General features: G+C 42.4%; 1 protein-coding gene across 5 annotated transcripts in view; it reads left to right on the top strand.

Moving 5' to 3' along the window:
• The first annotated feature begins 596 nt into the window (after window positions 1-596).
• The window catches only part of shisa6b (shisa family member 6b), a 63,145-nt gene continuing 39,742 nt past the window's right edge, over window positions 597-23,999 (top strand). For 3 of the 5 annotated variants that reach the window (XM_086139005.1, XM_086139002.1, XM_086139000.1), the window contains exons 1-4: window positions 597-652; window positions 954-1,908; window positions 3,902-4,062; window positions 12,232-12,411. In XM_086139005.1, the coding sequence (XP_085995131.1) occupies window positions 1,382-1,908; window positions 3,902-4,062; window positions 12,232-12,411 (868 nt within the window). In that variant the 5' untranslated portion in view covers window positions 597-652; window positions 954-1,381. The remainder of the gene's footprint in view (window positions 653-953; window positions 1,909-3,901; window positions 4,063-12,231; window positions 12,412-23,999) is intronic. The other 2 variants (XM_086139004.1, XM_086139003.1) reach the window with 1 other exon arrangement.

The raw sequence follows: 23,999 nt of genomic DNA, 5'->3' as shown, positions 1-23,999 counted from the left end.
AAATAAATAAATAAATAAAACATGCACTTTGCGCTAGATTTATGCTGGGCACGAAAATTGGGCCCGCTGTGATTTTTTTTTTTTTTTTTTTTAAGCACAGCGGTGCTGAAATTCATTTTAGAATTGCCCCCGCCATTTCTACATAATATCATGGCTGCTGTGACTTGGCTAGAGACCAGACATTGAGAGCACAGTCAATTATGGATTCATCATGCAAATGCTGCATGTATAGAGGTGTGGAGCTGAGTGATAATGATGTGTGTCTTTTCAACAAAAAAAAAGTCGAAGAAGATTGCAAATATAAATAAACATGCATGTGGTGCAATGCAAAGTAGGCTTTTCAGTGGACAGTCAACAACCTGACTCGCCATTTAATTTGGATGTGTCAATGCAAACAAGCCGGCTTGCTAGAATGGATGGTGGTGTTTTGTTGCAGAATGGCGGGGGTCTAAATGAGGTGGTTGTGTGCAATTTGCCGACACTTGACTGAGTTCTGACGCCAGGCGCAGTGATGTAAGAGACGGGGGAAGAAAGGGGGGGGGGCGGGAGAAGTAGAGAGAAAGAGAGGTGGTCTGCTTCACAGCTCTGATGGTCTACTTTACTTTCGCGGACCCAGACAGAGAAGGACTCCCAGCAGGTCTTTTTAACAGAGGTAGGTTGGCTTTCCACATCCACCCTTTTATAAATATGCAGCTTGTAAAGTCAATGGTTTTCATCAATGTGACTACATTTACAAAATATCTATATATATTTTGAGAATATCAGTATCAACCACGTGGACACGTTCAAACGCATCACGGAAAAAAAACCCCCGTGCGTGTTAGATTGCAAGAATGCCACAACTGCAGCAAGTTAGTTGGACGCCTGCATTTATACAAGAATGCCATAATGAAATGCATGACGTGTCGCTGACGTAGGGGATCATACTAAATGAGCTCTACTTATGTTTCCAGTCTAACCGAGACTTGAGCAGAACGAACCTGAATTTCAGTCGTCAGCACCTTGGACAGCGAATCAAAGCAAAACCAACGGGAAGGGCGCTCGAGTCCGGGCGTCCAGAGACGTGACTCCCCGCTTTGGATTTGTGGTTGTCCCCCTCGACCCCCCCCCCCCCCACCCCCCACCACCACCTCCACCCGCGCATCATCATGGGCCGCAGCGGACTTTAGTTCAGTTCATGAGCTCTGACAGCCCAGATATGCCCTTGAAGGCAATCTAACCAGAGTTGCATTCAGCATGAAGGCTGCACGCGGGACCGAGCGATCGACGGCGAAACTTAGCTCGGACTGAATCTTCTGCGAAGCTTTAATCAGAGTTGCCTCGACGACAAAAAAAAATAAAAAAAAAAAAAAAATCGTAGACTTGTTTTGTGCCGCGCACCATGGGGAAACGGCACCTTTTGTTACTTCTCATTTATCTGGATCCACTGAGCGTGCTGAGTGCGGCCACGGGTGGGAAAAAAACCAAACAGACGACCAGGAAGGTTCCCAAAGCCACGGCGGCTCCCACGGTGGCGACGCAGCCGAAGACGCCGCAGCCCGCTCCGGCCAGCAACCACGACACGTGCCTGGGTTACTACGACGTCAGCGGGCAGTATGACAAAATGTTCGAATGCAACAACACGGACCATCGCTACTGCTGCGGGACTTGCTACCTGCGCTTCTGCTGCGAGTACAAGAAAGACAGACTGGATCAAAAAGCCTGCACGAACTACCAAACGCCGGTGTGGGTGCAGACGGCCGCCCCGTCCCCAGTACCGACGGGGGAGACTTTTGAGGGCATGGACCAGACCAACACGGCGGTCTACATCACCTGTGGGATCATAGCCTTCATCATAGTGATGGGAGTGTCCGCAAAAGTTGCTTATGACAAAGCCACAGAACCGCCCCAAGAGATGAATATACACAGGTAAGGAGCACTTACAAGTAGCCTATATTGCGTTGCAAAAAATATCATGAACGCTGTCTAATCAAAAAGCTCCAATTATAATTGAGTGATTTTTGACTTAACATAAATCCATTATCATGGCTGTACTCCGCAGTGGTGTAAAATTGCATTCCATGACATGACATAAGACGTTTTCTTGCAGCTTAAAAAAAAAAAAAAAAAGGGCTCAGGGTTAGATTCGATGACATCCAACTCTCAGTACGCTCCAGCACATTTCTACCTCCCTGCAAGCTAGAACCACCATAACAAATTCATTGCATGGTCACTGTAATGTCTCCTGACTGTGGCCATCCGGGGGGGGGGGGCATTTCTTTATGCCATTTACTTTTACTGCCTCTTGTTGATAGTTCAAGCATTTTTGTTGGCACAAGTTTTCATTGTTTAAAAAAAAAAGTGGTTAAGTAAGTTCAAAGTGGACGCTAGAATGACCAAAGTGGCATTACAGTGAATATTAATTTTGATCCCTCACTAGTAAGTGTTGGCTCCCAAGGTAAAATTTGGTACTTTTTGCCAGAGCCAAAATGATATATAAATGGTATGCGCTCCCATTTTGTAAGAAAAAAAAAATCAATGGCACAAATGCAATGCCATTGTAAATGTGCAACAATAGTGAAATGTTATGTGAAATAAAGTCCAATGAAACAAATTAAGGATATTTGGTGTGCCCTCAAAAAACAAATATCAAATCTTGAAATGGCTGTCAAGGGATTGATTGACTGATTCCAAGCCAAATGACGTGGGCCTTTGACATCAGATTCCATTCGCAGATGTCCCCCCCCCCACCCCACCCCACTCCCCTAAAAGAAGTGTGTCAGAATGGCAGCCTGAAATAATTACACAGTCAAAAGAAGCTCATTACTCAGACGGTTCTCTTTGAATGCGTGTGCATGCGCGGGTGCTCTCGAGTTTGACGCCGCAATCCAAAAAAATAAATAAAAAAATCATGCTTCATTTCCCACTTTTCCAATAATAGGCTACGCATTCGCACATCCTCTCCGATTCAAAAATGGCAAACCGGCTGTCAAATGTCACACCTTGAACCTCATCCCGGCGACCCTTTCCCACTTGAATGACCGCACGCGACGGCGTGGTGCGTTTAGGTGCGCAATCGGCAAGAACGCTTAGCAGAGCTCGGAGACGGTTATAGCAAGAGACCACATTTGATCCCCTCAGCTGGCTCCGGCTCCCTCCTGCGGCTTTTCCATGCGAGAGTTATCATACATGAGTGGGCCGCAGACTGCGCCCACATCTGGAAACAAATGCTGACACACATTAATTCCTCAAGATTGAATGGTTTGTATGCATTATTCAACACTCCAACAGTCTTAAGATTGTGAATAATGGATACTGTTAATGTTGGGGTTGTACCAAGGTCGTGTGACATGCATGCACCGCTGCACATTGAATCAAGAGCGGGGAAGGCAAGGGGAGCGGAAATATTCTTTTAAAAGTAAAAGGTTACCCCCAATGTTATATTTGATCTACCGGAGCTTTGAGCCGGTGCAGCCGTGCAAAAAGTAGTTTGATTTCCCTTTTAAAAGCGACGGCAGAAAAAAAAAAAAAAGCAAACAAACACTTTTTGAACTTGCCTCTGCCTCTCTTGCTCGCTCCCTCTCGAGGGTTCCATGTGCACCTGGCGCGCTCTAAAAAATATATATATATTCCAATTCAACCTAATTAGATGAGATGCTCACACACATGCAATGCCGGTTCACCATTCATCATCTTCCCAGGATATTAAAAAAAAAAAAAGAAAAAAAAAAAGAGACACGCAAAACAGAGAAGCCCCAAATTATCCATAATAGCACGACGTCGTCTTGACAATTAGGCGCTATTTGGTGTGCAGGGCGGCGGGGGGGGGGGGGATCAGATGTATTATTGCCTCATTTTGAAAATCAGCATTAAGAGACGTTTCGAGTAGAATAACATTTTGCTGTTGACTGTTAATTCTCAGGGCCCTTGCCGACATCCTGAGGCAACAGGGGCCCATTCCCATCTCTCAATACGACTGCGAGAACTTTGCAGCGATGAACGGCTCGTCCAAAGACAACACACCGGTCAGAACCTCATCCAAGAACCACTACACTCCTGTTCATGCCTCTAAATCCAACCACGGTAAGAGCCCTCCTTTTATTTTTTTATCCACTTCAATACACTAAAACTCTCAAAAGCATCCACTAGTTTATATATAAAACGCCAACAAAGACCACACACGGTGCTCAACCTTTCAGCTGCATAATCTCCAATGTTAACATCCTGTGATCATCACATTTAGACAAGAGAGTGTGCGGGAGAGCGCCATAGAAGGGAAGGGGAGCCGGCGACAATGGATAATTACCGGCTGGCAAAGTAACGCAGCCCCGCGATGTTTGACAGGGTGAAAGTTGTGACCTCGCATACACACAGCATGTGAAGGAGTCGCGAACAATGTGCGATTTGATGTAACTCTTCAGAAAGTGGATGGCAGGTGAATCGGTCGATTTGGTGAACATCTGCATTAAAACCAGAGGTGGAAAAAGCACCGGTGGTTCGTGTGGTGAAAAGTCATTTCGACCAAGCCAAGCTGTAAGGACCCGGATGTCGGGACCATGATTTCTCCGTCAGAGTGTACATGAATGTACAGACTGACATTTACATTATTTTTGTATGAGAATGGATCAACAGATGTACGCAATGAGCAGTTACAATGCGTGACTGGTCAGACTAGCGCTAACATGACTTTTGCGTGCGATTGATGAGATTTTAAATCGGACCAGAAAATTGGTGCCGTTTAATCCTTGTTTTGTTTCATTAAGCAGCAGGCAAAAGTCAAGCCTCTTGCGTAACATCTCGGCTGCATTCCTATCATGCATTTTAATTTGGAGTCAGTCAGTCCTCCTTCAAGTGTCTCCAGTTGGTCCAAAATGATGCTGCTGGCTTCCTAACGGGAGCGCGTAGGAGGGAGCACAGAACTCCAATTCTGGTCTCCCTTCACTGGCTTCCTGTAGATTTTAGAGTTCAATGAAGATTATTTTATTGGTCTTTAAATGTGGAAATGGTCTCTGCTGCATTTTACCTCTCCAAGCTGCTCCACCTTGTGACTAAATGTGAGGCTTTCAAAACTCGGCTTAAAACACATTTCAATTCTTTGGCTTTTGTCCCAGCCTAAGTAAGTCTTGGCATTGTTTTGCTGTTTTATTACACGTACTATTTTTGTGTTCTAACGGTGTTTCATTTTGATACGTCTGATTTGAACTTTGTGTACCACACTTTGTATGCAGCTGTGGTTGTTTTTAAAGCGCTCTTCAAATAAAGTTCACAACAACAACCTACCCGTGAACGCTTATAACTGCCAAATTTACAACACTCACATTTTTGAATTATTTAAGACAAATTCTTGGACTCCATACTTGACGTACATTTGAGAAACCAAATTTAGAAGAATTTGTAAAAAGCCATATAAAGGGCAGATGAAATCTCATCACGACAAAGGACAGAAACATTCACTATCATGCACTATTTCCAATATATTTTGGTTTGGGCGTGTACGTCATGAAGACTTGTCCTCTTTCTGCCACATTGCCATCTGTCAAACATCTGCTTCCAGCATTTTCATTCTGCTTGTTGTGGATGTGGATGCATTCTGCATTCTTTCATTTTGCACTTCCTTCTTTTCTTTGCTGCTTCGATGCAGTTTTTCCGGTCAGACCGCGGGTGGGCTTATAAACTGTCTTTTATCTGACCTTGCAAGCATTTAGAGAAGGGGTCACGGACATGGTTTGAGCACCAGGGCGCACTGAACAAACTATTATAGTTGACTGATTTCAATCGTCGATGAGACAATGGACCATTTTTTGTGGTTTCACGGTCATATCGACCCTCCGAAGAAAGACGTAATGCCAAAGTGGCCCGGGCCAAAAATGAGTTTGACACCCCTAACATGGATGAACATCATGAATTATTACTTAGAACATACAACAAAAGGTAATTAGAGCAAGTGTGTATCAAACTGGTAGTCCTCCGCATTAAAGGGGAAGCAAACATTTTCTTGACAGGAATATGTTGTATGCAGCCCCACTTGTCCAAATAGGTCATTTTGATGAATATTTCATGTATGGAATGAGTTAAGCAGTAAAATTTACTCATTTTTGTCCATCTCAGGAGGCGGCCATTTTCCCTTTTGCTGTCGACTAAAAATGACATCACAGTTCCTCAGGGCTCAGGTAATAACCAAACATGGTGCAGTTTTGGAAAACAGGTGAACCATGATTGGCCTTGAGCAACTGTGATGTCATTTTCAGTGAACAGAAAGTGTCAAAATGGCCGCCGCCGAAAATTGCTAAAAAAAAACGATTTTACGGTGAAACTTATAGTCCAGAAAGGCAATATCCATCTATTTATCCATCAATCTGTTGCTATGAATGGCTGGAACTGTATGGGTCAAGCTGCCTTGACCATCGAGCAGTCCCGACATGGTTCAATATTAAGGGCTATGACTGTAACAAGGTCTAAAAATTGGGAGCTCCACAAGGTGCTATATGGCACCCACTTGCGCTCATCAAACATTCATGTGAAAAAAGTAAGGTTGATGATGGGCAGAGTGAAGGCCCTCAACTTAAGTTGACACTTTGGGCGTTTCTTTCCTTTTGCCACCGTCAAGTGTAGCGACCCACAAAAAAGGTAAACCCACAAAAAAGTCCAGCTCACTAACTTCTTTCAAGAGCATTAGCTTGATTTCATTGTAAAATCATTAATACGTCATGATGCACAGCTTCGGTGTTATTCCAAAAACCCAGAGCTCCGTTTCAGCCGAGATGACATATGCTGCCTTATTTTCACATTAGAGTCCTGTGATGACATTGTACCCTTGGTGCATTGCGAAGTTCAATGTGTTTTTGGGAGCAACATAACGTTTTTTAAAACACTGTGCCAGAAGCAAAAAAAAAACGTGCAGACAGTATAATATGAGAGCATCACTCAAGGTGCTGCTAGTATATATATATATGTATATATATATATATATATATATATGCATCTGTGGTTGGGGGGGGGGGCTCGATGTCTTTTTAGATCTGAGTGTAAACACTGCTGCATACCCTGCAGCCACAACAAGGACCAGACCTAGAAAATGAGAAGCAGATACCTTTGCCTTCAGTTAAAATAAACACTAATCGCTTCTCTGAGAAAATGCAGTTTGGCCGTCAGCTCTCTGAACTGAATTTGATTTATTTTAGCGCGATCCAGAGGCAACAATTTACTTCTTTTTTTCCCCCCTCCTGTCTCCCTTGTTTCTCTCAATTGCTTTTCTTTCCTCATATGCAAAGAGATGAAATGTTTGCATGCACTGGAAGTGTAAAGTACTCTCATTTTACTCATCAAGTACTCAAGAAAATAAACAAACACAAATCGTCCTATCCAGCAGTTTGCAAAAAGGAATGCTGTTTTTTTTTTCATGGCTTTGCCAGAAGAAAAAGAATTTAAGTGATATTATAAGAAAAATGATCACCACTTTTCATCATGCAGTGGCCAGTGACCTTCATCTACTCAACTGTACCAAGTACCAGACATCGATTTGAAATAAGTCATTGACACATGTGGACAAAATTATTGGGACCTCCCCTGTGAATGAAAGAAATAATAAGGGTAATAATAAGTACAAATATCAAGAAAATTAACCAATAAAAGTCAGACATTACTTTTGAATTGTGGTTCAACAGAATTATTTTTTCCAAACCAACTGATGAAAGAAACCTTCAGAAAAAAAATGTCACCCTCAAACTTAACATTTTGTTGTACAACATGATGAAGCAATTCTCTGGATTAATGATTTGTGTCACTTTCAGTGAAGCTTCTACACCTCTCGTCAGGTATTTTGGCCCACTCTTTGTGATTTCCTGGTTTGAAGGCTGCTTTCTCCTTCCATACATGTTGAATACGAAATAGATCAAAGCTCACATGAAGGCCACAGTGGACAGCTTATGTTATCAGGTTACAGGGTGCATGAAAGGGTTAAAATGCGATTATCATGATTAATTAATTAAAAATTGGGAGCTCCACAAGGTGCTATGTGAGTCCCACTCATTATATATATATATATATATATATGTATACAGTATATACGTGTGTATGTGTGTGTGTGCATGTGTGTGTGCATGTGTGTGTGCGTGTGTGCGTTACTTTTCAACCCAGTGCTCATACATAGTTTGGGTTGCCCATTCTTCATAAGCTACTTATAAAGCCTTGAAAAGTGGTAGCAATATATTTTGAGATTGTTTCGAGTATTTCTGCACTTATCAGCTTTAAGGTCATTTTTTTTGGGAGACAATCAGTGATCGCGATAATCGCTTTGCACCTTTAGTTTTTGTTTTTTTTGTTTTTCGCTCCACCAGCTTATATGACCTTTAGGTTGATGTGGTTTTGTTGTCCCTTTTTCCATTTCGAAGAAAATAAATCAGCTGCACTTTTCAACCCTTTTTTTTTTTAATGCCTTGAGTCACCAACATACAGTATGTCGCGTAGTCGTTTAAATGCATTGAGCTAATTGCTGTTCTCTCATTGTTGACCGATAGACCGATCAATATATGATGACTGAGACTCCCAACTGAGGTTAATGCAAGTCGGTGCCTGGCCAGCACTCACCTTTACATAAAAATAAAAAGGGGCCACTTGAACAGTCCAGGTCTTGCACCAAGTCTATTAATTTTAATTTTTCCCTCCACTTAATGGATTTGCCCTTGAGTTTATAATTAGCTGGCCCTTGGCCTATGTTACATCCCTTTGTAAAGTTTCATGACAATCGTGCTGAGTGAGACAAAACAACAGACATGGGTGATACTGTAACCTCCCTCAGTCTGAGGTAATTATCATAACGCGCTCTTAAACACCCATACCCGTGGCCGTAGCCGCCCTGCAATTAATACTGCGCGCAGGTTTATCACCGTGATATCACCGACTCCCACTTGCTAATGCAATCATCACTTGCATGTTAAAAACAACAAAGCATGATCAGTTTTAATAAAAGCTCCTTCGTGAGAGCTCCTGTGTGAAGCCACAGCATGTGTGGGTATCTTCATGTGTGTCGTCCATTTCCTGTGGTCTGAATTGGCTAATTTGTAAAAAAAACAAAACGTCTGTCGCCTCTAGTTTGGGTTCATGCTCGAGTGAAAATTGAAGCACACCTGGAAGTGTCACCAGAAACCCCGTCTCGTCATTGTTTTCTGTGATTGATCACAAGACTAAATTAAAATTATTACCTCAATATACCCAATACAGTATAAAATAATTGTCGTTCCCAGTAATTCCCAGTACAGTCCAACATTTATGTAAATTAAAAAAAAAAAAGGTTTCAAACAGAAAAAACATCTGGTCACATTCATAATCAACAATGTTTGTGCTTCTGTTTTTCACCTCGGTGACAATCACATGCTATTGATAAGGGCCTTACAAAAAAACCCCCCTCCAAAACTGTATTGTACCAAAATATGTCTGAGGGACGGATAAATGACAAGAATAAAAAGTTTACTGGCGCTATGGTAAATTGCAGCTAATTTAGGAAAACAGACTTGAAGAGCTACTTTAGAAAGGGCATTTTGAGCGGCCTGAACACTATTTTCTGTTCGATGAATAACGTACGCGGTGTATTGTTTCTGAATTGAGGTTCCACTGTATGGCTGAACAAGGGAGGAGTGAAACTTTAAAAGCACAACTCTGCAACTGTGACATTATCCTCATTGTTCTCCAAACAGAGTTCAAACAAAACCAGGCAGGAAATGCTCGACTGAGTATGTACGCAAGTGCAAACTGCGCACATGCTAAGCGAAAGACGCGCCCATTAAGTTAGCAGTCTAATCTATTAACACGCCAGTTGCAGTCATGTCACCAGAATGATTCGCAAGAGTGGCGGAAGCAAATCAATAACACCTCACTTCATCATGTTAGCTGCTCATGCTATTGCTAATGTTGGTGCACACACTAAATTGTCGAAGACAGATTATTATTTATCCATCCATCCATTTTGCGATCCACTTTATCCTCACAAGGATCGCGGGGGGTGCTGGAGCCTATCCCAGCTGTCTTCGGGCAGTCGGCGGGGGGACACCCTGAACCGGTTGCCAGCCAATCGCAGGGCACACAGAGACGAACAACCATCCACGCTCACACTCGAGGGACAATTTCGAGTGTTCAATCAGCCTGCCATGCATGTTTTTGGAATGTGGGAGGAAACCGGAATACCCGGAGAAAACCCACACAGGCCCGGGGAGAACATGCAAACTCCACACAGGAAGGCGGGAGCCGGGATCAAACCCACGACCTCTGCACTGCACCACGGGTCCAAGCCAGATTATTATTAGAAGACATATTTATATAAACTGCCGTACAGGATGTTTGGAACCATGGCGGCATCATCTCTTGCAGGTTGCTTTGGTCCACCCAAGAATAGTTTGCTGTATTCACACCTGTCCAACCGAACTGCACCAAGGGGTAGAAACTAACTAGAGTGCGCACCCTGAGAGGCCTCCACTAATTTGTTTCCTTTCCTCAATCTCATTTATTGGCCCTTATTATCCGGCTGAAACCTGAGCCCGCCGAGTGTGCGTGAGCAGCACTTCCCCTGCATTTGCTTCATTGGAAAACAACAACAGGGTGGGCCCTCTGTGTGAACGATACAAAACTTCATATTCGTGATGCGCACGCCCGTATGTCCATCCCAGCAGATCCGCTCTAAAATCGGTAATCCATGGATAGTCTTCCCACATCGCTTTGTCAAAGCTAAAAATCGACCTTGGAGTTGCATATACGTCCCCAGTGACAGCCACATAGTAATCCACCTACCAAGGTTTGTAAAAAACAAAAAACAAAAAATATATATATATATATTATTACTCATATTTTTACTCTCTCTAAGGTATTACAGAGCAGCGGGTGTCCTGCATAGAATTCAGATGGAGTATTACTCTATGAAAGCGCGGAGCACCCGCTTCATGCACTGCACGCTCAATTTCATGGCATAGTTGAGGTGAAAAATCGTGATTTTCTTTGTCGCAAGGATATGGAATTCATCGCGCGGCCCCCCCCCCTTTTTTTTTTTTTTTTTTTTTTTGCCGCAGGCACAGCAAGCAACCTCACCTTAATAAGATGAAAATACACATCGTGAGATGAGGGGCATTCCGTTTGAAGGGGGCTTTCGGATTCAAGGGCTGCCGTCGCGGTGCCGTGCCGTGCCGGTAACCTACCAATGACTCCGATGACAAAGCGCGAAAGGCGGCGAGAGCCACGCGGGGGAAAATAGCACCGCAGGCTGTCATTTGAAAGCCTTTACGTTCGAACCGCGGTGGGACGGTTCGAGTTCAAAACGGCGCAGGGATGCGGGTGGGTCACAGTAACTGCTCGGAATTGGATGCCGCGCAATTCAGCTTGGCAAAATATATAGCGCAGCATATACTTTTTTTTTTCTTGTTGTTTGTTGATTCTGTCAGAGGATTTAATAGTCCTACTTTTTGTTTTTATTGAGGACTGTAGTGGGTGGTAGGCTAAGTGCTTAAGTGCATGAATGCGCAAGTTGTGTCACATATCCAAAACAAAAACACCACACAAGCAGAGTTCAACCTCAATTCCTCTCGAGTGATATCGCTTAAATGTTGTTTTTAATCAATGCATAAAAAATAAACAATACATGATGTGACAAAATGTCAATTGGTAAAAAAAAATAAAAAAATAAAATAATAATATTAAAATCTTCTGTGCAAGAGGAAAAAAAAGGGAGATTTGGAATCGGTGCCAAAAAATAATCTAGAAAAGTTTACTTGCAGGTCTGATTCAAAACAACTTTGTCAAAATGTGTTGACTAGTGTTTTATTCGATGAATCGATGGAACAATCGATTCTAAAAATATTCGCTAACGAAATCCATTGCGCTAAGGTGTGTACAATATTTAATCATTTGTAAATGGATCTAGAATATACAAATATGAGGGGATCCCACAAATTCACTGATTGAAAAAAAAAAACATTTGAAAACATGTTTTAATAATTTGGGGGGTTTCCCCCCCCCATCCTCATTTTCATTGGAAAATTCATCTTGAATGTTTATCCTTTTTTTTTTTTTTAATATATATTTTGGGGGTGGTTACATATTTTATCTTTCATTTTAATTTCTTCCCCAGCTCTTTGCTATTTGGACCGGTCACAATCCCTCACCGATAGCGGATAACTGTCATTCCAAAATGATTTCAACTGTAATACTTGCAACACAACAAATGACGAGCACTTTCTATAAATCATCAAATTGAATGTTTAACCCTTTCAGGGACAGCGGTTACTACAGTGGACGGTGTGCGTGAAAGGGTTCAGGTATGTATGACCTGTAAATGGTTCTGTTTCCAAACAGGTCACTACGGGAAGGAGGGTGTGCGGAACAGCGGTGGCGCGGACCTTCACAACTTCATCTCCTCTGGTTTTGTGACATTGGGGCGAGGTCCACAAAAAGGTAATACCCTTTTTTTTTTCCTCGCCTTTCAATCCTTTGTTCACCCTTTCAGGCACAGCGGTCACCACAGTGGACGGTTTATCATGTTATCAGGTTACAGGGTGTGTGAAAGGGTTAAACCGGACATAGAATACTTCCCATGCTCTCGACACGTACGTACCAAATGAATGGAATGACAAGAGACCAGTGCGACTGTCCACATAGGCAATCAACGGTGAGCCAGTAATGTCGGCGAAATGTCCTCTGATTCAATTTCCATCCAGAATAATCCCTGCGAATTGCTGCCACTGTTTTGCAATTAAATACAATGCGAACACAATCCATACAAACTGATGGGAGAGGAGCTGACGTGAAGTGCAGGACATCCTTTCAGCACTCACTCACACACACACACACACACACACACAGCCAGCCATTAGTGAGGGAGCACAGTTATCCCTTGGGTAATACATTGATTAGTATGCAGCCATGTTGGCTCCGCGTTGATTTATTCCCATCCATTTCGGTTCCACAAATCAGATGCCCTGTGTGTCACCGCATGGGGCATCGCAAAGCAACAGTCCCTTTTGCTTGAACCTGTTTTCTAAGGTTTGTTTGGAAATGTTTGGTGACACGGGTCATGATTTATTGGGGCTGATTGGTGTTGGTTGAAAAATAAAAAAAAAATGCCTCTGACAAATCTGATATGAATCAAACCACTGCTGATGCGACTGCAGTGTAAATCAGATATCCAAGTGATTACAAATTCACGCGGTCAATCAAAATCATTTAAACACACACACACACACACAAACAGGCCATTAAATATGCAAACAGTGATGTCAGAGAGGTCACTTTAAGTGTACATATAAAGCGCTAATAAATGAAATATGATTCTAACTCGTTTACAAAACAGTGTATTTTTAAAAAAAAAAAAGTGTTTTTGAAAAGTTTATCGTTCAGTTTTAAAAAAAAAAATGCCTGAGGTCACCACCTGCTTGTTCTCCCTCTTGTATCCAGAAGTGTCTTTTTTAGCACTTTACTTTGTGTATATTATGTAATGTGTCACCGCTGGTCACAGTAACTACAAGTGTTATCAAGCTCATTATCTTAAGAGTGATTGTGATGTACTTGGGCATGTGTTAAGTCTGCACTTTGAGAACACTTTTCAAAAATATGCACTTTTTTTTTTTGCTCTCCAGAGCACAGTTGGATAAAAAATCCACAAGTACATTGGTTTTTTCTTTTAATAATGTTTTTTTTTTTCAAGTTGACCTGCATAATACTGCAATTTTGCACTCTATTGCAGAATCACAATACGCAGCCAATGCAACCATCTATAGGTGCCCGTCAAAAAAAAAATAATAAAAATCGGAATATCATGAAAAAGTTAATTTATTCCAGTCGTGCTATTAAAAAAACGTGCAACTTGTACATAGTTTTCCAAATAACAAAAGAAAGAAGCAAAAAATGAATCGTTGAGGGCCAACTCGATTTTGATATCGAATCAATTCCTTCTCATACTTATGCTTGGGGGAAAAAAAAAATTCTTTTTGGTTTTCTTCTTTATACTCAATCGCCTCCACCAGGGATGAATAATAACAACACGCACAAAAAACAGCAACAAAAAATCATCAATCAGCTGCATGAATCATGTTAGAAACAAATTCTTCCCTCGGTACGCAGAACACCAATGCAGATCTCTGCGCACCTGTCAGCGCGGGGGCGCTTGTTTAGCATTTTTACCTCATGCAACGTGAATTTTTACTGGTCACATGTCTGCCTCACAAAAAAAAAAAAAAAAAAAAAAATCTCGTGAACGTGTCGTCTCCCGATGCAGTAAAGGACGTTCAAGCATTGAGGGGGCAGCTTTTGGCTCTTTGACGACTCTTTGTAACGTCGTGCGCCTCAAGGCAGGTATGACTGCGGATTGAAGCCTGAATCAATAAGAGGCTGTTCTCACTTTGGCGTCTTTTTGACGTTTATTCCACGCTGGGAAAAGGGAAACGGTTTAACCGAGCTTCTCTGAAAGTTTGCTTTTGAATTTCTTTCTGAACATCCCTCTGTGACTGTGAATCAAAATCAAGTCCTTTATCTAGCTGAGCTTTTATGATTTCGAAATGGTCTGTACATGACTTGATTTGTCGCTTCTGTTTTTTTTTTTTTTTTTTTTTTAATTTAAATCCAGATTGGGTGGACGAATTCTATCATGCACCTGTCCTATCAATGTGGGCTGATGTGAGCAGTCAGTAAGAGATGAAGCCAGAATGAGGTGAACACTAAGTAAGCAGTCAGGTTGAATATCAATCAGAGTGGAGCTTCATTATTTTTTGAAGAGGTTTGCACAGCTTGCCCCCCCCCCCGCCCCCCACCACCACCTCCTGCTTGCTGAAAGTAACAAACACAGAGTCAACGCCACAGAATCAGAAACCTCTTTTGCTTCATATGTTTTTTATTTTATTATTATTATTTTTTTAGCACATTACAGTGTTTATATTTGCCACACAGACAGAATTGGGTTTTGTATTCAGGATGTCTTTCTCTGGCTTATGCATATTTGGTCTGTTAAATTATACAGACCACATTGTGTGTGTGTGTGTGTGTGTGTGTGTGTGTGTGTGTGTGTGGTTAGATTGCCCTCGGGGAGGACAGGTGAGGTCAGTGGGTGTTCTGAAGCATCATAACAGCTGGATGCTTCATATGTGCTCGCTGATATACAAAATAAAACTAGCACAGGATACTTAAAAAAAAAAAAGAGATTGAGTGCTGGTGTGTATGTGTGTGTGTGGGGGGGAAAGAATTCCAATCTGAAATCAAGGGGCGACGTTCACTACTTAAAATGATAGAATATAGGGGATAATGGGCGGCCTGGTGGTCGAATGGTGAGCACGTCGGCCTCATAGTGCAGAGGTACAGGGTTCGATTCCTGCTTTCCTGTGTGGCGTTTGCATGTTCTCCCCATGCCTGTGGGTTTTCTCCGGGTACTCCAGTTTCCTCCCACATTCCAAAAACATGCGTGGCAAGTTAATGAAAGAGTGTGAATGTTCGTCTCTGTGTGCCCTGCGATTGGCTGACGACCGGTTCAAGGTGTCCCCCACCCACTGTCCGTAGACAGCTGCCAGCAAGCCCGCGACCAGCCCTCATTAGGATAAGCAGTTTCGAAAATAGATGGATGACTGGATGGGGTATAGTACAGTATTCGGAATTTGCAGGATACTCGAGAACAGTGATTTTTAACCTTGCTAGCGGTAACCAACCCAACCAGTTCGTATGCACATTCACCAAACAATTCATTCGTGAAAAACAAAAATATGACTTTTTACAAACTCAAGGTATAAAAAAACGCATTTATTAAGAACAGAAAAAAAACAAATAAACTTTGAAGACATAAGTACAATTTTTTTTTTGAAATTTTACAACGTTGACTACGAAGCGAACTAAATTTCCCGCAGCACCGATTGGACAAGCAATGTCATGTGATCATCTGCAGCCAGTGATGGCCAAATGAGCGTGTCATAACTAATTGACATGTTGACTCGGGTGTGTCGACTCCGTTGAACCCCTGAGACCGATTCACCCAACCAGCAGATTAAGAACCACTGCTCGGGGGGGTAATTGTTCTACTTTTGCACATGCAATATACTGGAGTGCAGAAATGCTGTCGACGGGTGTACACGTAATGGAAATGTCAAATGTAATAGTTCAAGGGAAACCAGTTTTGGGTCAAAATTTCACATTCTTGGGAGCATAAAGTGCACATGTTGCTGCACAATCAGAAATGACGACCAGCACCCAACATGTATTTGCATTTGATCTGCAATGCGATATTTCATGGCTGCTGTCATAAATCTCCTGTAGAGATGTTAGCTGCATGACTCCTTTCAAAGCCACCTGCTACCGGTTAGTGTGACATGCTTTGGGGGCGTTGGGAGGGGGAAATATTTTTTTGATTTGTTTTTAGTCAAATTGCTTTTGACGTGTGCTGGAGGCTTGTGTTTTCCCAAAGTGACAATATTAAGTACGTTGAACTTTGGTTTTATTTGCATTTACAGCTCAATACTTTGCTAGCCAGCATTGTGTCACTTCCTGTCGTGAGGATAATTCCAAAAGGACTTCACCCCCCCCCCCCCCCCCCCGCGCCCAACACCAACCAAAATCACAAAGTTGAGAAAAACACTTCTGTCAAGATAACTTTGTTTTGAGATTTTCAGTGTCACATTCACTTGGGAGCCAACTGCAAATATCTCCCCACTGTAGCTGTCATACAAGAAAAAATAAAAAGATTGAAAATACACCAACTGGCTCGCAACTTCATCCATCTCACTCCTCATGTCCAACCCATAAAATGATTAGAATACGAGATTGTGATTATTTGGATTTATGACTATTTGGGCTGTGTGCCAACGCAATTATGGTAATTTCAGTTTTCTTCGTGAGGTAATACTTCACACCACTGGTCTACTGTGCTTCCTTTAAGAATGATCTACCCCAGAAATGAAATGTTGTGAAGAGGAAAAGTTCCAGAAAATGCTCCAAAATCCTGGATCCACATCTAACCTCACGAGATTTGTCCTGGGGGGCAATTCAAGGGTCGTATTTTCTACACGATCGGGCGCTTCGGATTATAAGGCGCACCTTCAATGAATGGCCTATTTTAATTAAAACACAGCACTTTGTATACAGCGATGGCTGTTTGAAAGTGCTCTATAAATACAGTTGAGTTGAGTAAAACGGTTTTCAGATACAGGGCACACTGCATTAATAAGGCGCATCGAATAGAAGCTACAATAGTGGTTGGCTGTGGTTGCGCCATGAATCCACTAGATGGTGGTGTGCTAAAGGGAATACAATACAATACAGCTTTATTTATATAGAGCCTTCACAACCCCTGTCACAAAGCCATTAGAACTGGTGTGCATGGCCATTATGTCATTTTTTAAAATCCATGTTAGACTTTATTTGATAATAACATTAACAACAACAAAAAATCATGAAGTTAAAAACAAAAAACAACCCAATGCTACGGGAAAACGACATACTGCCAATCCCCCCCCCCCCCCCCCCCCCCCATCACTGCTTGGTACATATGCAAACTAAAGCCCAATAGCGGGATTAAATTAATTGTTATCGTCACAGAGGAAGTATGGCGTACTTTTTGCATTCACTCACTGTCACAACGGCATACTCGGGACTGTAAATCACTGTCACATTTGCACACATATTTCCCTGCCCCGCAGAGTGTTTAAAGAGAGCAAAGCTGTGTGCGCAGATGGATGGAGAGAGAAATTCTTATGACGGATGTTGTTCGTTTCCAACCCCCCTGCCCCCATTGATCAAATGTTTCTACCTTGGACACACAGTGCGGAGCGGGTCGACAGCCGGCATGCAAATGTGCGTTTAAATATTCCGTTTGCCAGCTGTTATTTGGTTGAACGTAGCCATTTTTATTCTTTTTTTTTTTTTTTTTCCATGCATCTGTCTCGTTGATTGGGGAGCAGCGCCAAGTCGTTGCACTCTTGAAAAGCCACGAGATAAAAGCTATTGCGCCCTTCATTCTGCGCGTCGCACACTTCATGGTCTTGATAAGGCTGACGTTTGGGTTTGGCTAGAGGAAAATGCTCACAAATATGTCACTGATTTATTACAGATGGAAATTTGACATTTTGGTACACCTTTTTTGGAAGTATCATGAAAGATGTCATCTTTGATTTGCTTTCGCGGGCCATTTAAAACTATGTCGCGGACCAAATCTGGCACCCGGGCCTTGAGTTTGACACCTGTGGATTAAAGGAACTCTCAAGAGGAAAGAATGCGTCAAACGTAACGTAACTTAGTGATCAGCTGTTCCGAAACTGTGTGTACTAACTAACTAACTAACTAACACTTGACAATATTGGTGAAAAACTTGATTATTTGGATTTTCTTAATCAAGAAACAGTTGCCGTCTGCTTAGATAACTCTGCACAGCAAGTCAAGTGTTTGTAATCAACGCCGCAGTCTAATGAGGAAGCCGAAAACCACAAAAATGGACCACAAACCGGGAAAAAAACAAATAATTTGCGGCTCATCCAAACTGAATACATTTTTCGCTATCAAGACACTGCTGACTGACATAATTTAATTCTCTTTTAATCAAGTCACACATGTATGTCATTTGTTTCTCTGGCTCAAGCATTCCAGTTGCATCCAGCGATGGAAAAAAAAAATAGTCGATAATGGTTCGCCTTTCTAAACTGCTCAAATGTTAAAACGACCAGCTGCCGGTGGCCTGCCGCTGAACACGACAGCCCTTAGCAGCCGGATGTCAGACAGATGCAATGTAAATCGGTTCTGCCGTTCACCTTTTAATCGCGACTGAATTTTGAAAAAAATGCAACCCCGCCGAACGTGATTTGATTTTTCGAAATGGATTTTCACATCGTCAATTTGCGTAACAAGTCACGAGCCGAAGGATACACTGAAAGGACCTTCATAGGCGTTTTTGACATCCATAAATAATGTTTTGAAAAGTCGCTGTCTGATATCCTGGTTAAAACCTGGTTTGGCATCGGGGAGCCATAGGGATGCTAAAATCTGTTTTAAGCACCTAAACATAGGTCGGTTGCGCACTTGGCTTTGTGGCCGTTTTTGATTGGCAGCACGTTACAACTGGGCACATCGTAACCGCTCATACAAATCGATGGTTGGCTTCGGAGGAGGTGGCCAGGTGACTTGCTGGCTTAGCATTTTGTAAAATAACCAGTAAGAAAGTGCCAATAAAATGGTCCTACTGAGAGCGAACCAGGGCCATGGCATTCATTAGCAGAGACGAAAGATCAAGGTAATTTTTACAAAAGCAAAATTTGAGATTCTCTGTCCTTTGTGCCTCTGAAGCTCCGGCTACTGAATATGCAAGATAGATCAACAATTAAGCTGAAGGTTGTTACAAGGATCGGAGCAGCAATTTTTCCTTGATAAGCATGCTGCCCGTTCACTTATCAAGTTGGTTTATGTAGGCCTTCATAAGCACCCCAACAGACTCGCCGTTTCACTTCACCCTTATTCACACAGCTCATTAAGGAATCCTTGGTGTCCTTTTGCCGAAGAACCGAGTTTGACAACTTCCCTGCCTTGCAAAATTAACATGGGCCTTGCAGCGTTCTCTATAAAAGCTAACGGAGCACAAACGTGGAGGTCAGTGAATGACAAGTCACCCCACAATTCCTGACAAGCCTCTTGGGTATCCCAGGGAACAACACCACTTCGAGACACACTCCAGTCAATTACAGTGATGTCAGATGTGTGGGAAGACAGAGGAAATGACAGTTGGGAGACAACACTCTTATCATTGTCCTTCTGCAGCAGCCACTTGGAAATAAGGAGTTATTTGTCGGGACCCGCGCTGGAGGGAAGACAAAGAGGCCTTTCCTAAAGGGACGAAGATAGGAACGCAGCCAAGAATATCTGATCGCTAGAGAGCGAACTGACTGAGGGAAAAGCAGGCACAGTTGAAGCTCACGGTCATATTCTGGACCATTTTGGGATCTGCGTGACCTCTGATTTGTTCAGATTTGATATAAGTCGCTACGGAGTATAAATTGCACCAGCCATAAAATGCATAATAAAGAAGAAAAAATATAAGTGGCATTTTTGAGGGAAATTTATTTAATGACATGTCATCTTGAAAGGCAATCCCAAACAAAAAACAAAAATAGAGAACAACCAGCTAAGTAAGTACGATATGCTAACATCACATGACGCATAAACAACGAACGGAGAACGCGCCTGGTCTGTTCACGTAACATATTAAGAGTTATTCCGATAACTTTAGCATGCTAACAAGTTTACCAAATTCATCAGTGTCACTGCAAATCACTAAATCCAATGAAATCTTCATCCTCGGTGTTACTTTTAAACAACTCCGGAGGTAGAAGATGGGGCGCTTCCTCTTCTCCGTCACTTACGTCAGACTCTTCGATTTTTCAACACAGGCCTAGAGCACCCTCTTGTGGTTTAATGTGAAAATGACATGTGAAATGAATTACCGTATTGGCCCCCTCTTTTTCAAGACTCAAGTTCGAAAAAAGACTTTTTGAACACCAAATTAATTTTTATACAGAAAATAATTAGAGCACATCTGAAACAAATGATTATTACAATATATTTGAGAGAACAAGCATGTTATTTTGCCTCATTCAAATGTAAAGTGCAATCACATTCGTAAATGAAGGGCTTCTGGTTTTTGAAATGTAAATCACATCATAACTTCTCCTCAGCTGCCGGATAACACTGTCGATCTTCGACCCACTTTTCTCCAGATTGTCACTACGTTTCTCCATTTTCTGTTATCTCTTCTATTATTTTCTTCTCTTTTACCCCTAGTTTTTAATTTTTCTTCTTCGTGCTACTGCTATTTTTATTTTTATTCTTCGTGGCAGGGGTTCGCTTTGGCCTGGGGAGTCAAGTTCAGCATTCAATGATATCTGGCGCCATCTAGCGTCGTGAATGGGTTTAATGTCTAGACCCCGAATATAAGACGACCCCCACTTTTTCAGTCTTATTTCAATGCAAAAAACACCGTCTTATATTCGGGCCAATACGGTAATGTGTTCAGAATTTCTCACATACATCGCAAGAGAGTATAAATCGCACCCTTATACATAGCTCCACAAGTTTGGAGGTTTACATTTCCAAGAAATATGGGTTGATTTCCAAATCGTCTGACCGACAGTTTCAAGGTTTGCCTGTATAAAGGCGAGAGAAGAGGTAGAACTCCTTGCATACGTAGCACGGGGAGAGGGACTATCCTTTAAAAGGGCGCTATGGCGTCCCATTTGGGGCCTGTGGAAAGCTCCTAATGTGAAGCATCAATCAAGTTGCTTCACGCCGCACAGCATGGGAACTTTTATCTTCTCTCATTAAAGTAAGTGCAGCTATTTTATGCATCGGCTGGAATGCGGGGACTTTTTCCATGCTAATTCCCCACATTTGGGTTTGTTATTAATCATCTTTGATCAGCGGGGTTCTGTACACTAATAAATTGGAAGAGAGGCTGCGTGCCTGGCGACTCTTGGACCCATTCCATGCTGAAGCATCACCAAACTTCCGCGCGAAGCTGCAGCTGTTTAATGGAAATATATAGGATGTCAAAGCTTCCAACAGCTTTTCAACTTTAGAGTTAAATGAAGCGCAGGATAAAGAAATTGTGCCATCCTATTAAACGCGGAGTAAACAGAAACAAGCAACCCCCCCCCCCAACCCCCTCAAAGGAGCAAATCTCAGCTGCAAATAACACATCCACAACCCCATTTACCCCACCAGCAATTCATTGAAAAATAATTATGACCAACGAAAAATTTAGGAGGCCTACACCACTCCAAAATGAAATGGATTTGGCTCCACATTTTCCAACCCTGACATGTTTTTTTTTAATCTCCCCACATGTGAATTTCTAAATTTGAATGTGACGCGAGGCGCGGACCTCCCTCAAGGCTCTGCAATCTTGATTTCATCATCAGCAGCAGATCTTATTTGTTCAAAGATTCAAACGTGACCATGCGCGCACGACCTCCAAAGCCGCAAAGCTCTCGATTTTAGCATCTTGTTTGGTCCCAATTAGCTCCTGCCCAAAATATTCTCACTGAAAAAATCCCCACATCGGAACGAGCTAAAAGGAAACGTTAGCTTGCGTGTGTCGTCGAGAAGAAAGTCAAAACCTGTGTATTGTACTATGCAGGAGAATCTATTCACCGAAGCTATTCATCATCTTGAAAAGTCAAACTGTATATTAAACAGCCGCGTCCTTGCTGGTTTGAGCGATAAATCATCTGTTCGAAACAGTCCTGCAGGCATTTTGAGGATGCCCCTGTAAGTGTTGGGGGTTTTTTTTCGAGGGACTGGCAAAAAACTGTTCTTGGACTCTGCCGAGTTGACCTCAAGCAGCTCTCTCTCCACCTTCCTTGTGAGGCAAACTCCCGCTCTCATCTCTAATCTATAATTCATAAGCGAAGAAGCTCAGACGAAGACTGGCAAAGGCAGATAACTTGGTCACTTTTTCTCCTTCCTCCCCCCCCAACCGGCTGCGTGACTATTATCCAGGGGCCATTGTGCGGGAAAACAAATGGGGAAAATTGCCTTCTCTCTGCGCGGGGTATAAATAATTGTGCATTCCGTGCCGAATTTGGAGTGCGGACTTGTCATTCAGAGCGCAAGGTTGATGACTGCATATTGCACTGTGCAAATAATGAGGAACGGGAGGGATGGGATTCAAATTAATCGTCTGTAGATTGGGATTTATCTCCTAATCTAGTTCTTGTATAAAAAATTAAAAGGGTTCGGAACTCCCCCCACCTTGCTTTTTTTTTGGTCAAAGTGGCGGTGGCGAGTCTTTTAAGTGGAAAACGGGTGTTTAATATTGGTTCCATCTCCGGTCAAGATAATTTTATGAGGTAGTAGCTGATAAATGACTCCTTCTACGGTGGTAATCTGTAATCGTTACCAATTTACAATGGGCAGTTGTTTACTAAGCACCCATTTATTTGCTAATTCCACATTTAGATGATAAACTGTGATGAGAAACCTTTTGTTTTGTTGTTCTCGGCGAATCGTTTCGATAATCCAATTCACTGAATCCGTATCACTCAACCTTCCAATGTCTTTTTATTAAAACCGTAATATATTTAACTACATCCCGAGTCTATCTGCGCCTGTCAATAAAGCAGGTGGCTGCTTCCCGGGGTTTCCATTTTCACACTGTTGTTCAGGCAGCACAAGCTTGAGGAATGAGAGATCAACACCTTGTCAGGCGTACCATTAGGGTCCAATTTGGAAATTCTCGTGGGACGTGAAAGACTTGGCGTGCTGAGCGGAGCTTTGCTGGGTTGCCGAAGCCAGTCCCTGAGCAAGAAAGCTCAGCCATGTCTACACCTCTTCGCTGTCACTTACTCAATCACTTTCTCCCAGCGCACCTCGGTTATGAATTGTGCTGCAAATTGCCTCCGCGTTGTTACCAGTACAGGTTCAGCGAACCCTCCTCCCTTGAAATATCGTTGATCGAGGTTATAGGTATTCCATCGACAATTCCGGACCATGGGGCAAGCCGAGGTATAATTGAAAGGTGCCTTCAAGAGTGATAAATAACGACGCTTCCCAAGGGGCCATTAGCCGTTTGGACTGGGAGCATGTGAGATGGCGGAAGGGATTCTTTTACACAGCAGTGGAGACCGTTAGTACACTGCAGGGAAAGGCCTGAAAGGACTATGCTGCAGTTGTGAAAACACAGGAAGGGGGACACTCAAATAGCCTCATTAAAAATCAACTGGAACTGGCCTATGTGTGAGATCACTACAGTATTACACCCAGATGAAATGCTCTCAACTATACTGTAGCTATTACCATTTTAATATGAAGGATGAGCAATTCCTAACATTTTCCTACTTTAAAAAAAAAACTATGTGGAGAAGAAGTCCCGAACTACCGGTACTCTCTTACAAGACCAAGTTTCCACTCTTTATCACAATCAAAAGAATGAATCACCGGAAATGCATTTTGCCATTTTATAATGAACAAAAAATAGGGATTCCTTCTTTTACAAATTTTTAAATAATTATTTCGACATTAAATAAATGAAC

The sequence above is a fragment of the Hippocampus guttulatus genome, chromosome 19 (genome assembly GCF_054856545.1).
Source record: "Hippocampus guttulatus isolate MCC_2025c chromosome 19, RoL_Hgut_1.0, whole genome shotgun sequence".
Lineage (NCBI taxonomy): Eukaryota > Metazoa > Chordata > Actinopteri > Syngnathiformes > Syngnathidae > Hippocampus > Hippocampus guttulatus.
The sequence above is the reverse complement of the archived record's forward strand: the minus strand, read 5'-3'. Positions and strand labels throughout refer to the sequence as shown.